A 15,765-nucleotide genomic window follows, 5' to 3' on the forward strand; every position below is an offset into this window, starting at 1 on the left:
ACATACAGGTGAGCCTTGAGAACGCGACGCCCAGTGAAAGAAGCCAGTCACAAAAGGCCACAGAGTGTAGGATTCCGTGTATGTGACATGTCTGGAAGAGGCTGATCTGGGGAGACAGGAGTGGGTGGGTGGCGGCCAGCTCTGGGGGAGTGGGGAAGTGCCTGCCCGTAGCCCCGGGTTGTTTTCACTGAGTGTCGCTCAGTGTATGACAAGGCCGACATGGAGATGCTGGCCAGGCTGGGGGCTTGTCTGGACATGGGTTTCGCTGTGCAGCCATGTGAGCGTTAGAACTGGACTGTGCTGATGGTTGTACTGAGACCGCTGAATGGAACGCTTTGAACGGGTAGACTTCCGGTACATGAATTGTATCTCAATAAAGCTGTTAAATTTTTAGTTTTTAAGAAGAAAACTTTCCATCTGTGCCATATTTTCCTGTGAGTTCCAGAATAAGAATAGCTGGTTTATGTTCAGGAAGAAACTGTTTCCTCTTTCCTTTCATAGTCAAATGCTCTCAGAATAACCAGAGAAAGGAAGAGTTTCTCAAATATAGTCAGTTCCAATAAAATACAGTTGTAAAATCCTATGGAAGTTTAAAATTAAATTTGACATCTGATCTGTGGAGATCACTTAGATCAATGGTTCATAAATTCTAAGTGGAACTGTATGCAGGCCTGTGAGCGTGCAAATGCACAGATGGACGGTTCATAAATTCTAAGTGGAACTCTATGCGTGCCTGTGAGCGTGCAAATGCACAGATGGACGGTTCATAAATTCTAAGTGGAACTGTATGCAGGCCTGTGAGCGTGCAAATGCACAGATGGACGGTTCATAAATTCTAAGTGGAACTGTGTGTGTGCCTGTGAGCGTGCAAATGCACAGATGGACGGTTCATAAATTCTAAGTGGAACTCTATGCAGGCCTGTGAGCGTGCAAATGCACAGATGGACGGTTCATAAATTCTAAGTGGAACTCTATGCAGGCCTGTGAGCGTGCAAATGCACAGATGGACGGTTCATAAATTCTAAGTGGAACTCTATGCGTGCCTGTGAGCGTGCAAATGCACAGATGGACGGTTCATAAATTCTAAGTGGAACTCTATGCGTGCCTGTGTGTGTGCAAATGCACAGATGGACGGTTCATAAATTCTAAGTGGAACTGTATGTGTGCCTGTGAGCGTGCAAATGCACAGATGGACGGTTCATAAATTCTAAGTGGAACTCTATGTGTGCCTGTGTGTGTGCAAATGCAAATGGACGGTTCATAAATTCTAAGTGGAACTGTATGTGTGCCTGTGAGCGTGCAAATGCACAGATGGACGGTTCATAAATTCTAAGTGGAACTCTATGCGTGCCTGTGAGTGTGCAAATGCACAGATGGACGGTTCATAAATTCTAAGTGGAACTGTATGCAGGCCTGTGAGCGTGCAAATGCACAGATGGACGGTTTATAAATTCTAAGTGGAACTGTATGCGTGCCTGTGAGCGTGCAAATGCACAGATGGACGGTTCATAAATTCTAAGTGGAACTGTATGCAGGCCTGTGAGCGTGCAAATGCACAGATGGACGGTTCATAAATTCTAAGTGGAACTGTATGCAGGCCTGTGAGCGTGCAAATGCACAGATGGACGGTTTATAAATTCTAAGTGGAACTGTATGCGTGCCTGTGAGCGTGCAAATGCACAGATGGACGGTTCATAAATTCTAAGTGGAACTCTATGCGTGCCTGTGAGCGTGCAAATGCACAGATGGACGGTTCATAAATTCTAAGTGGAACTGTATGCAGGCCTGTGAGCGTGCAAATGCACAGATGGACGGTTCATAAATTCTAAGTGGAACTGTGTGTGTGCCTGTGAGTGTGCAAATGCACAGATGGACGGTTCATAAATTCTAAGTGGAACTCTATGCAGGCCTGTGAGCGTGCAAATGCACAGATGGACGGTTCATAAATTCTAAGTGGAACTCTATGCGTGCCTGTGAGCGTGCAAATGCACAGATGGACGGTTCATAAATTCTAAGTGGAACTGTATGTGTGCCTGTGAGCGTGCAAATGCACAGATGGACGGTTCATAAATTCTAAGTGGAACTGTATGTGTGCCTGTGAGTGTGCAAATGCACAGATGGATGGTTCATAAATTCTAAGTGGAACTGTATGCGTGTCTGTGAGCGTGCAAATGCACAGATGGACGGTTCATAAATTCTAAGTGGAACTGTATGCGTGCCTGTGAGTGTGCAAATGCACAGATGGATGGTTCATAAATTCTAAGTGGAACTGTATGCGTGTCTGTGAGCGTGCAAATGCACAGATGGACGGTTCATAAATTCTAGTGGAACTGTATGCGTGCCTGTGTGTGTGCAAATGCACAGATGGACGGTTCATAAATTCTAGTGGAACTGTATGCGTGTCTGTGAGTGTGCAAATGCACAGATGGATGGTTCATAAATTCTAAGTGGAACTGTATGCGTGTCTGTGAGCGTGCAAATGCACAGATGGACGGTTCATAAATTCTAGTGGAACTGTATGCGTGTCTGTGAGCGTGCAAATGCACAGATGGACGGTTCATAAATTCTAGTGGAACTGTATGCGTGCCTGTGAGTGTGCAAATGCACAGATGGACGGTTCATAAATTCTAAGTGGAACTCTATGCAGGCCTGTGAGCGTGCAAATGCACAGATGGACGGTTCATAAATTCTAAGTGGAACTCTATGCGTGCCTGTGAGCGTGCAAATGCACAGATGGACGGTTCATAAATTCTAAGTGGAACTGTATGTGTGCCTGTGAGCGTGCAAATGCACAGATGGACGGTTCATAAATTCTAAGTGGAACTGTATGTGTGCCTGTGAGTGTGCAAATGCACAGATGGATGGTTCATAAATTCTAAGTGGAACTGTATGCGTGTCTGTGAGCGTGCAAATGCACAGATGGACGGTTCATAAATTCTAAGTGGAACTGTATGCGTGCCTGTGAGTGTGCAAATGCACAGATGGATGGTTCATAAATTCTAAGTGGAACTGTATGCGTGTCTGTGAGCGTGCAAATGCACAGATGGACGGTTCATAAATTCTAGTGGAACTGTATGCGTGCCTGTGTGTGTGCAAATGCACAGATGGACGGTTCATAAATTCTAGTGGAACTGTATGCGTGTCTGTGAGTGTGCAAATGCACAGATGGATGGTTCATAAATTCTAAGTGGAACTGTATGCGTGTCTGTGAGCGTGCAAATGCACAGATGGACGGTTCATAAATTCTAGTGGAACTGTATGCGTGTCTGTGAGCGTGCAAATGCACAGATGGACGGTTCATAAATTCTAGTGGAACTGTATGCGTGCCTGTGAGTGTGCAAATGCACAGATGGACGGTTCATAAATTCTAGTGGAACTGTATGCGTGCTGTGTGTGTGCAAATGCAGGTTCATTGTTCAGGCCTCTGCTACTCTCCTGCCATCTCTCAAGAAAACCCTCCATCCACTCTCTTGGCTTTGTCCATTTGATATTGGGTCATTTCAGATTTACATGTCTGGCCTCAATCCTTGTCCCAAGAGACATGAGGAGGAAGGAGTGGCTGTGACTATTTATATCTTTGAAGGAGGAAGGCAGAAAGTTGGGGCAATTCTTTCTACGGGGACAAAATGGCAGGGCACCTGCTGAGGAGGAGGAATGGGGAAGCTGAGTGGGACGGAAGAGAATGATTATTCACCACTGGCTGGTAGATGATCTTCCACCATCTGTATCTGCTGTGATTTTTTTACTCCAGAGGAGTTTCCATATGGGAACTCACATGGGGCTGAGTGAAGGTCCCTACTTCCTTTTTTAAGGGGAAATTTTATTTGCATATGTCAGACTATTTTTTGTTTTTGAAGTATCATCCACACTCAGTCTTCCGTAGGCTGGGACAGGCAGATGGTATGCTTCTGTGGTTGTCTACACAAAGCCAGGAGTCATTGCTACTGCGTATTGCTGGTGTGTGTTTGTGGGTTTGTGGGGGGGGGGGGGTCAAAATCAGTGTGACGCCTATAGATATTGCCATGTTGTATACCAAAGTAAAAAATGTCAAAATTAACCAAAAGTCTGGAAAACTCCTATCTTCCCAGCTGCAGACATGAATGCTAGGAGGTGCTGCAATGGAAAAGACCGCTCGGAAGGGGAAAGAGAAACATCTTCACTTACCATTGGTGTTGTCCAAGACAGTGGAATCTTTCACAAATGCGACGTCTCCCGCATCCTCAGCCAGACACCTAAAATGTTCCAGAAAACAAACACATTGCCGGAGAAGAGACACTATTAGCGTTTTCATAAATATTTGCAATATGCATTCCCCAATTGGAAACATTGAAGTAAACAGAGAAAAGATAAAGACAAATGTTTCCAGGAACTTTGGATTTAAAATGTAAGACTGAACACATTTGTATAGCTTCCCTCCTTCTAAGATTCTAAAAAAATGATATTTATGAGACTTTTTAAAGTTGTAAACCCATGAACGAGAGGAGCACAAGGAGAGAGAGAGAGAAGATAAGGACAACATTTGAAAGTTACGGAGCAAATGGATGAGCGGTAATTGACCCAGCACAGCAACGAAAAACTGGAACGTAAGTTGGAAGTGAGGGGAGCCCCGGAGAAAGCTAGTTTGCATTGTGAAACTGCAGAAAGGCTCAATAACTAGAAATACCATTGAAAGTGACTGAGAACAGGAGGACTCGATAGAGCCTCCCTAGGTACAATTTAGATGCCCTCCTACCCCATGCAGCACCTCCTCACCCTGGCAGAAGACGGAAGGTTTGTTCATGGGGAGGTTAAACCTGAACAACACTATGGACTAGAGAACCAAACACAGCTGAGGGCAGAAGCCCAACGCTGAAATCAAGGAATGGAATGAAAATTGATATCTTAGAAGGTTAAATGATAGCTGCCTACCTCTCGTAGGCTCCCAAGAAATAGACAGGAGAATCTGATCTAATCAAAGAAAATACCTAGAGGGTCTGCTGTTTAGATGCTCCACAGTGAAATGACAGCAACCAATTTCCCTACGGTGAGGCCCATACTCTCCAAGACATGGCAACTGATGCAAAGCTAACAGTCAACTCTGTTGTTTCTCTCTTAAATATGGACATACAGCCAGAGAGCACTGGATATTTGGAGAAATGTCAGAAGATATGGAAACCAAAGCAATTACACTCAGAGGATACAGAGAAAATAAAGAAAATAAAACTTTTTAAATTTAAGCTAAAATTAATATCATTAAAGAGATGAAAGGGGGTATAGCATTCATGAAACAAGAACAAGAAGATGTAAAAAGAAATAGTCAGCCCTGGCCAGCTTGGCTCAGCAGTTGAGTGTCGGCCTACAGACCAGAGAGTCCCAGGTTCGGTTCCTGTGAGGGGCACGTGCCACACACACAAAAAAGGAATAGCAAGACTACAAAAAGAGTTTTTCAAAAGTAAAAAATAATAATCTTAAAAAGTCTTTAAAATGTTATAATGAATATTAAACTGAGCAAATATCACAGACAAAAGGGCTCACCAGGTGCCCAATCCATTCTATTTTTAAAAAAAGATTCACATAAAGAAATATCATTGTGAAGTTTCAGAACAATGAAGATTTAAAAAATAGCTTTTTAATATTATTTTTTACACTTAAAATGTTGTCAAGAAACTAGTTTTCAAAGCATTTTGCCTTGGATAAAACCCAAGACTAATTTCTCCTAAAGAATTTTTTCATTCATTGTTCAATCATTATAAATTTAGAGAGAAATATCATACATGTCTTATTTATTTACCCTTCACAAAATAGTCTTTGTGTAGATCTGTTAGACTAAGATACCTCATAAGCCTTCTAAAAGTTATTATCTCAGAATTAGGAAGCCAAAAATTGTTGAAAACTCAAAAATAAAATTTTCAAGAAGGAGGAGTCACATACCAAGAATAAAAAATAGTATCAAATTTATCAACAGAAAGTCTAGAAATCAGAAGACAATGAATCAATGCTTTAAATCTGCTGTATTTTTGTCTTTCTAAATTACATTCTAGATAGTTATTTCACATATCCTCCACTTCACTAATTCTCTTTTTAGCTATGTCTAATCTGTTAAACTGGTCAATTGTATAGCTAATTTCAATTACTGTATTTTTTTTTCCTTTCTACAAATTCTATTTATTCCTTTTAAAAATAGTAACTTTGTTTTTACTGCTGTATTTTGCTTCTGGTGACTTTTTCACCTATGTGTTTGGTTAATAGTATTAAATTATGTTTTACTGTATACTGCTAATTATTATTGAAATAGGATTTTTGAGCAGTCTTTGAGGCCTCACCAGAAGATAGGTTCCTAGAGGAACTGCCAGTCTAGGACCACTTTAAAAAAAAAATTTATGAGTTGAGAATTTCTAGACCATCCTAGGGGACACAAGTTTGAGCTACAAATCCATGCAAAAAGCTGGTTGATGGTTTCAATTTCTCAGGAATGGTGTGTATTTCCCTCAGCATCCAGGCAACTTGAAGTCCCCTGGCAGTAAGCATGGAAGTTACTTCTGATTCACTCTTACCTTAAAGGTGTATATAACCTCTGGGTTTGAGTTTATCAGAAAAGGTCAATGTCTTCAGGGCAAAGTGGTTTCACTAGCTCTCTGAATTCCTATTCTCCCTTAGGTTTTAATTTAATAATTCCTTATTACTTTGTCAGTTATTCACTGCTTTTAAGAATGTGTGTGTGGCCCTGACCAGTTTGGCTCAGCAGTTAGAGCATCAGCCTGCAGACCAAAAAGTCACGGGTTCAATTCTGGTTAAGGGCACGTACCTCGGATGTGGTTCAGTCTCTGGCCCTGGTCGGGGTTGTGCAGGAGGCAACCAATCTCTCTCTCTCTCTCTCTCTCTCTCTCTCTCTCTCTCTCTCTCCCCCCCTCTCTTGCTTCCTCCTTCCCTCCCATTCTATCTGAAGATAAATGGGAAAATATCCTTCGGTGAGGATTTAAAAAAGAAAAAAGAATGTGAGTGTCTACTTAGTCCAGCATTTTTGCTTGTTTTCAGTAGGAAAATTGGTCAAAACAGCCTAATGCTGTCATTTCCCAGATATGAAAATCCTGTCAAAATTCCTAGGGAAAATGTCTTCCAATCTGCACTTAGTTTTTCAGCCAAACTATAATCATTTCAGTAAGATAAAGATCTCTTCAGACATGGGACCAATCAAAAGTAGCAACTCCTATTCACCCTTTCTCAAGACTTTTTTTCATTTCCAAGAAAACTAATGTTTATGGGATCCAGGAAACAGGAGATTTAACACAATGTAGAACCAAGGAAAACCCCAGAACAATGGTCCGGGGAATCCCAGGACCACAGATGCGCAGGGGGCTTAGAGGGTACCACTTCAGACTGAGCAGGAGGTCTTCAGGAGTGACATTGCCAGGTAAGGGATGAACCTGAGACAGCATCTGCTCTGTGTGTATCTTGTTAGGAGATTTACACTATCGGCAAAGGGTTTTGAGATGAATTACTGATCATTTTTTAAAGCACAGAAAATTAAATAAATTGAAAGTAAGACCTCTGTTAACTTTGTACAGAGCATACAAACACTTTGCATGAGAAGGGAAATATCTTATTAGAACACATATTTAATATGAGAATCATATTTACATATTCATAATAGTGTAAGCACTGAATATGACATCATCTTGCTGGGAGCTAAACAACAGTGAAGTTTGTGGTTGTGGGTAGAGGAGCAACGGGAGCAGAATGAGAGGCTAGATCTTTTTTTTACCGCAACAGAAAGTCATCAGAAACAGCCTACAGCTAAAAATTAAGCACCAGCAACATTCGGATGTGAGAAATACAGAGGTAGGCAGGACTTCTGGTTCCAGCTTTCAATTTGAGCAAAAGACAAAGCATTTTCTCCTAGTATAAGTAGAAATACTAAAGTGTGGGTGTTTCCAGTAAAAGAATAACCTTGCCATAGTTTGGGAGAAAAAAACCATTTATGATTCTTTTGGGTTTTTATCAGATATGTGTCTATTCAATATTTCTGGGTAAAATCACATCACAACTTTTCCATTTGCATATCCTTAGTCCTTTAAAGATATGTTTGTACAAACTCAAAAGCTTCTGCACAGCAAAAGAAACAACCACCAAAATGGAAAGGCAACCCACTCAATGAGAGAGCATCATTGCCAATGATACATCAGATGAGAGGTTAACTTCCAATATATACAGAGTGCTCATACAACTCAACAAAAGGAAGACAAAGAACCCAATTAAAAAATGGGCAGAGGAGCTAAATAGACACCTCACCAAACAGGACATACAAATGGCTAAGAGACATATGAAGAAATGCTCAACATCACTAATCATCAGAGAGATACAAATTAAAATAACAATGAGGTATCACCTCACACCTGTCAGAATGGCCGCCATCAACAAATCATCAAACAACAAGTGTTGACGAGGGTGTGGAGGAAAGGGGACTTTATCTAGTACACTGCTGGTGGGAATGCAGACTGGTGCAGCCACTATGGAAAACAATATGGTGTTACCTCAAAAAATTAAAAGTTGAACTGCCATTTGACGCAGTGATCCCACTTCTAGGAATATACCCTAAGAAGCCTGAAACACCAATCAGAAAGAATATATGTACCCCCATGTTCATAGCAGCACTATTTACAATAGCTAAGATCTGAAAACAGCCCAAATGTCCATCAGTAGACGAATGGATAAAAAAGCTGTGGTATATATACACAATGGAGTACTATGCAGCGGTAAGAAAGAAAGATCTCTTATCCTTTGAGACAACATAGAGGGATCTGGAGAGTATTATCCTAAGTGAAACAAGCCAAGCAGAGAAAGACAAGTATCACATGATCTCACTTATTTGTGGAATATAATGAACATAACAGTCTGAGGAATGGGGTAGTCCCAGAAACATGGAAGTGGGGTACAGACTGACAATCCCCAGAAGAGGGGGTGTGGGGGGAGATAAACCACAGAACTTATATGCATGTGTGCATGAACAATGGACATGAACAACAAAGCTGGGGACAGGGCTGGGAGGGAGGGGGAGGGGAATCAGTGGGGGAAAAAGGGAAACATCTGTAACAAAAATTAATGAATTAATTAAAATTTTTAAAAAATCTGAAAGACCGCCCTGGCCGGTTTGGCTCAGTGGTTAGAGCGTTGGCCTAAGGTCCTGAGAGACCCGGGTTCGGTTCCCGCTAAGGGCATGTACCTCGGTTGCAGTTTGTCCCCGGCCCTGGTTGGTCGTGCGGGTGGCAGCCACTCGATGTGTTCCTTTCACATCGATGTTTCTCTCTCTCTCTCTCTGTTCCTCTCTCTCCCTTCCACTCTACCTGAACAAAAAATGGAAAAATGTCCTCGGGTGAGGATAAAAAAAAAAAAAAAATCTGAAAGACAAAAAAAAAAGATATGTTTGTACATTCATAAAATATTTTTATGAGTCACTCAGAGTATAGTAAAAGCTACTTTTATATCATCCCATCACTGGAGAGAAGGCCACTGAATTTATATTTAAAAGCTCAAAGACCAGTTTGACCTGCGGCACTCTCAGATGTATGGTGCCATCTGGTGGTGAAATATATTTTTGGAGAACGGAGAAAAGGATAGCGGAGGACTTCTCTGCCCTTCAAACCCCTAATACAGTGAGCACCACTGAGAAGCAACAGCTTAACAAATGGGATTACAAAGTGTGGGCTGTCGATAGTCACTGCAAATAGCTAAGTAGCTTCATTCCGAAAACCTATTTTTGGGTTATTTTCCACTTCACTGGCGGAGAATAGCACTGCAATGCTGCTTCTCTTTGCCATTTCTAAGGACAAAATCAAAGAGAAAAGTGAAATGTATAACATGATAACCTAGAGTAGGAGACAGGGTGGTACCTATTCTTCCCCGTAAAACTGAATTGTAGATAGGACTTAAGGTACCACGTGCTCTATCCATCTGCCTCTGAGGATGAGGACAGTGAGGCCCACTGAGGTGGACTTGGCCCCAGGCCATAGGGCGGAGCCAACGGAGCAGGCGCCACTGGGGGGGGCGGGGGTGAGGATGGTGGGAGGAGCTCTCATTCGTGCTGCCTATTAGCAGACCCCCACGGGAACCCCTGGCTCCGCTGTGACAGGCCATGTCGGGCCCCTAAAAATGCAGTGCCAAGATGCTGGAGGATGGCCCTGGTCGGTTTGGCTCAGCGGTTAGAGCGTCGGCCCACAGACCACAAAGAGTCGCAGGTTCGATTCCGGTCAAGGGCACGTCCCTCGGTTGCGGTTCTTCCCCAGCCCTGGTCAGGGTCGTGCAGGAGGCAACCAGTCGATGTGGCTCTCTCACGTCAATGTTTCTCTCTCTCTCTCTCTCACACCCTCCCTCCCTCCCACTCTGAAGATAAATAGAAAAATATCCTCTGGTGAGGATTAAAAAAAAAAAAAGGTGTCGGAGGATGAGGCCCGAGGCCTCGGCTGGCGGGCGTGCCCTCCACGCACCTGAAGGCCCCCGCGTAGCCGTGGTATCTCTCGTTGCTGTTGGGGGCACACTTGTTCTCGCCCGCCTCGTTGCCGATACACAGCGCACAGAGACTGGAGCTCGGGTCTGACCCTGGGGCGCAGCTTTGACTGAAGAACTGGTCTGCGGAGAGGAACGGGGAGGTCAGCTCTTCCCACCTGGGTCAACCCAGCAGCAGGGGACACCGCGTGGGTGGGGTTCGTGCGATCGCCCAGGACACACAGCACAGTCACTGCCTCGGTGTGTCCCCACCAACCCAGGGCCCAGCAGAAATCAGGAAAGGCTCCAGACGGCAGGCAGCGGCAGCGAGCCCGACTGGGGTGGGGACACACTACCTGCACAGAGGTCCCTCCATCACAGCCGCAAGCTGGGGCCTCCCCTGATGGACTTGGCCACCGGCAGCACAATCAGCTGCTTGCTCGCTCCAGGGTCTGATTTCCCCTTGTCCTCCGTAACAGAAACCCTGCTTTTACCTGGGCACCTGGTTCCCTGGTCTAAAGACCAGCCTTATCCATGCCCTGTGACTAGTACAGCCATGTGGCGAGGTACCGGCCAATGGAAGATGAGTGGGAATGTTGGGTGCCAGCATCTTAGAAACATCCTTAAAAGAGAACCGGTACATGCCGTGAACCCTTCTCCTTCCCTTCCTTCATTCTGCACCCCGGATGCAGAAGCGGGGACTGGGCCTCCCCTTGTGACATGGGCCTTGGAGGTGACCTTGAGCATGGAAGCCACATATGTTGGAGCAGCCAGATGTTGGCAGCCCAGGTCCAGACATGATGTCCTCATACTAGCTCTGGATGATCCACCCCCAGACTTGCCCCACAGACAACAAAAGTAAACTTCAGGCTTGTTCAAGCCTCTACTATTTGGGGTTTTCTCTCCTTGGAGCTTGACCAAATCTGAACTAACCCATCGTGGATTTAACAGGAGTTGACGGGTTCATCTGGGTTAAGGAGAGAAGAAATAGAGGTAACTCGATGAGCAAGCAGCTCCCATCATCAGACAGATCCACGCGTCCCTGACCCAAAGGGCCGCACTCGGGCCAGTCCCGGGGTGGGGAGCTGGGGAGCATCCCACCGTGGTCCGGGCAGCCTCCCCACAGCTCCAAGCCGGCCCACGGGGGTGGAGGGAGACAACAGCAAACACCGGAGGCGAGGAGCAGAGCCATGAGAGCCAGCAAGGAGGCCCTGCAGAGGTGAGCCACGGCGAGAACCTGCCACACCAGGCCACAGCAGGCAGGGCACGGGCACGCAGGGGGTGGCAGGGACAGAAGGCCCCAGAAGCAGGCGGAGTCAGACCTGGAGGTCTTAGTCTGTCTCCTTCGCAGTGTGGAGTAAGAAGACAGTTCTGTTAGTAAGAGAAGTCCCCTTTCAGGAGGCAGGCAGGTGCCTTTTCCCAAACTAGGAAGCCAGCGCCTGTGAGGCATTTAGACCTGCAGCGCCAGGAGGTAAAAAGTACCATCTGTACTTCTCAGAGCCTGCGCCCATTCTCAGGATGCGGACAGGCTGCCGGCGCAGCATCACCTGGGGGTGGGCGGGACATGGGCAGCAGGACTGCGAGGCAGCCAGGGGAGAGCCCGCTCACACCAACAGAGGCTGTGGGCCTGCAAGCCGCCCCCCCCGCCCCCAGGTTCCTGCGGAAGCGGACGTGCCCACCCCAGATGGCCGCCCTGCCCGCTCAGGACTCCTTACCAAATTTGCAGGAGCCTATCTGGTTGAAGAGCAGACCCATGGGGATGTTCCAGCCCGCAGTCCTGCCCACAGCGGTGTGGCAGGACTTCCGGCCTTTCAGAGAATTCCAGGTGAATCCAGTGTTTGATTTCTTGACAACCGCCACAGCACGATACCCTGGGACGACAGAAGAGCAAGCCTTGATCTCTAGGGGCCTGGCGTGCGGACTCTCAGCCGCTGTCTGCAACTCAGGCCAAAGCAGGTCGAGGAGCATCACCAGCAACGACTCCCCGGGCAACGCGGTTAGGTAGACCGAAAAGGCTGCTGTCCTCTGTTAAGGTGAGATTAATTGGGGCTATGAAATGAGATACGAAAAGCTGATTCTTTAAGTGAACAGGCTGGGACTATCCTTGACCAGCCACACGCTGTCCCTGAGTTATGAACCAGCAATTCAGATGTGAACTCTAAAGCCACACACACTGAACATTTCGTGTGACCCCAATGGCGCCTAAGTCACCAACTGCGATGTGCGTTGGGCCAGGCTAAGTGCTGTCTGGATGCAGGGGTGTGTCTCCAAGGGCCACCCTGTGCTGAGTCCTGCATGGTGACAGGGTCAATGTGGTGGCAGTCCTCCTCCCAGGGTGCACCTGACACTCCCGCTGTGGGCAGTGCAGACCTCTTCCGAAGCTGAGCAAGCAGCAGCCCCGACGGGCAGGTGGGGCTGTGCACAGGGCACGGCACCAGCACAGAGGAGGGTGCCCCAGCATCTTCAGCTGTGCCTGGGCGTGAGGTCTGGGCGCTTCAGGAGACTCCGAGCCAGTGTTTCCTCATCTGTAGGAGACGGGGAGGTAACCCCTCTCCTCCATGTGGCCAGGGCGCAGTGAGGAACTCTGAGAGGTCTCTGCCAAGTGTGAAAGTCAACCTAAACATCAACTAAAAGTCTCTATGAATCACTTACATCTGTGAAAGAACTTCGGCTGCTTCTCTGCCTATGAGTTTTTTCAATTTCCTGCCCCCTTCTTCCAGCAACAAGAACTTACCCTTGACCCTGAAAATAACCGATTCCAACTCACCTTCCACCGGTCTATTCACACACGTCAAGTCACTGCTTTTTTCGGATTCTGAAAGAATAAAAACAAGCAAAATGTCGTTAAACACTTGGATCTACTGAGAAGTCATAAACTTTTAAATCTCAGCAACGCAGAATCCAATTCAAAGAGAGTGTCCAGCGGCTCCAGCGGCTGAGATGCATGCAATGGTCACCACAGGCATGGACACAGCACTGCTCACAGCCGCTGCTGGGAATTACCCAGACGCCCCTCCACTGCAGAACCCCATGCAATAGTACGCAAGACTGGGTATTCCACAGCCATATTCCTATATGGACAGAAAGCACTGTGTAACACTGGGCAAGACATAAACAGACACTACACTTTATAACTGAGCACTTTCATCATAAAGTAGATTCCACCCATTCACTATACTTTCTGAGTTGTCCTGCATGTTGTCTGACCTCAGCACAGAGGGTCTGTGGGGAACACGGCCCCTTGGTTTACTCTTTTCCCTGATTCTCCTGTTTGAATGTGTCATCCTTCCCAGTGTCTCCACCGGGACCTGAGTGGGGTGACTTCTCCATACCCCTACCCCATGGCCCAGGGGAATAAACCAGAGAGGATACCCCCCGACACTTACTTTTGTTCTCTGCCAAGACCGGCACCAAACCACATTTGCCCGCGATGTAGATATATCCTCCGTCCAAACTCATGGCATCAGCTTCTCCTTTCTGCAAAGACAATGCAACTGCAGCGTCACGGCCAGGCTGCCCGTGTCCCGCCAGCCTTCACGGCCGTCTGCGAGAGCGGCTCACGTCCGCTGTCCCCGTGACCCCGCACAAAGCGGCAGGGAGCGTTTGAACCGAGCACCCAGAGCCAGCACCCTGGGCACTGTGAGTCCTCGGCCAGCCCACGGGTCTTTCCTACGTCACTTCCCTGGGCAGACCTGGCACAGGCCGCACGAGCCCTGTGTCCTCTGAGCAAAACCCTGTGCACTCCGAGCACGCCTGGGACACCTCCCCACAGGCCTCACTCACTCAGGAGACAGATGGGACCAGCGGACCACACTCGAAGGGCGACACCAAAGTGGGCCGACCAAGGAGCGGCAACGCTCATTAAATCGGCTCCAGCGTGGGAACATGGATTCGTCAAGATCCCAAGTGCCCTCTTTGACCCAGGAACAACTTTCTATAATAATATTAAAAGTAACTGGAGATGCATATGAAGATTTCTATTCAAGGGTGCACAGCACAGGTTATTGATAATAACAGAACAAGGGGACACAGAGGGACAGGGTCATGACCCAGCCACTTCACAGAAGAGGTCTCCTGAAATCACCTTGTCGTGTGTTTTCAAAGGCGCTGTGTTCACATGGGGACATGGCCACGATGTACTATTGAGTGAAAAGGACTCCAAACCACCTTACTGGTGTGACCGGGGCTGCGGCCAACCTATGCGTGGACACGCCCAGGACCCCAGACGAGCTGTGGTGTCTCTGTGCACGTCACTCCTGGTTCTTACTATTTACCTTACGTCATACCTTTCTCTCTTTTCCAAATTACCTGGTGCCGATACTCAGGAGAGCGGCAAGCCCACCACCCGCGGCGTTCTAAGGAGAGCTGGGCCTGCTTGGCCACGTGCGCTGGGCTGCAGGAGGCCCTGGGCTCACCCTGCCTGACCTCACGGAAGTGCTCTTGGGGCCCCATCACTTCTGAGCGGGTGCACAACCCGGGGTCTTCTGCCGAGCCCACTGCCCCAACCGCACACGCCACAGGCCCCCACCGCGGGCAGCCCTACCAGGATCAGGGCGATGCAGTCCTCGGTGGTGGCGGCTGTGGCACAGGCCATGACGTCGGGGCTCCGGCTGCTCCACTCCAGACACTTGCGCTGCTCCGCGGGGCCCACTGCGCACCACACGACCCGCGAGCGCCTTGCCTCCACCTCCGATGATTCTGCTCCAGGGACACCACCGTCAACGGGGCACTGAGCCTCACCGAGGACTCCCGGCTGCCAAGTTGCCTGGGGCCCGGGCACCCCTCCGAGAGCCCTGCCTGCTTGGCCGTCCCACAGATGCAGACCTGTCCTACTTCTAGAAGGAAGTCTGTCTGCCCTGCCCCCCCACTGCCTGCGCACAGCCCCTCCTCAGGCCACTTTGTCCCCCTTGCTTCTCAGCCCCGTTCTCCTGGCTTCTGATCCACCTTCAGTCTTTAGTGTAATGATTTGCCTAATATCTGGGCCCCACAGGAGAAAAGCTTCAGGACCCAAGAGATGGCCAAGGGGACCCTGAGCTGAGCTCTGACCTCCCCTAAGGCTGCAGTCACCCCAGTGACTACAGTGCAACCTCTGGGTTCACCCAGACTCCACACCACGCCCCCCGCAGAGGAAGAACCACGGTGAGAGGCAGAGCCAGGCACAGGGCGGGGTGCACCAGGCCTCCGGCCGCCCCAGGGCCCGCGGCTCTCTTGGCTCGTGTTCCTACTTCTCACTTCTTAGGAGACAGACTGACTTTTCTGTCAGGGCTGGGGGCCTGCCGCACACAGGGACAGGTGGCAGCATTAATC

General features: G+C 47.8%; 1 protein-coding gene across 1 annotated transcript in view; it reads right to left on the reverse strand.

Moving 5' to 3' along the window:
* LTF (lactotransferrin) overlaps positions 1 to 15,765 on the reverse strand; it is a 31,634-nt gene that overhangs the window by 2,514 nt on the left and 13,355 nt on the right. The window contains exons 9-14 of the mRNA XM_036267053.1: positions 15,002 to 15,156; positions 13,845 to 13,935; positions 13,226 to 13,273; positions 12,174 to 12,329; positions 10,461 to 10,602; positions 4,165 to 4,232 (exon numbers count right to left, since the gene is read on the reverse strand). Of these exons, the coding sequence (XP_036122946.1) occupies positions 4,165 to 4,232; positions 10,461 to 10,602; positions 12,174 to 12,329; positions 13,226 to 13,273; positions 13,845 to 13,935; positions 15,002 to 15,156 (660 nt within the window). The remainder of the gene's footprint in view (positions 1 to 4,164; positions 4,233 to 10,460; positions 10,603 to 12,173; positions 12,330 to 13,225; positions 13,274 to 13,844; positions 13,936 to 15,001; positions 15,157 to 15,765) is intronic.

Source organism: Molossus molossus, unplaced genomic scaffold, assembly GCF_014108415.1.
Source record: "Molossus molossus isolate mMolMol1 unplaced genomic scaffold, mMolMol1.p scaffold_m16_p_18, whole genome shotgun sequence".
Taxonomy (NCBI): Eukaryota; Metazoa; Chordata; class Mammalia; order Chiroptera; family Molossidae; genus Molossus; species Molossus molossus.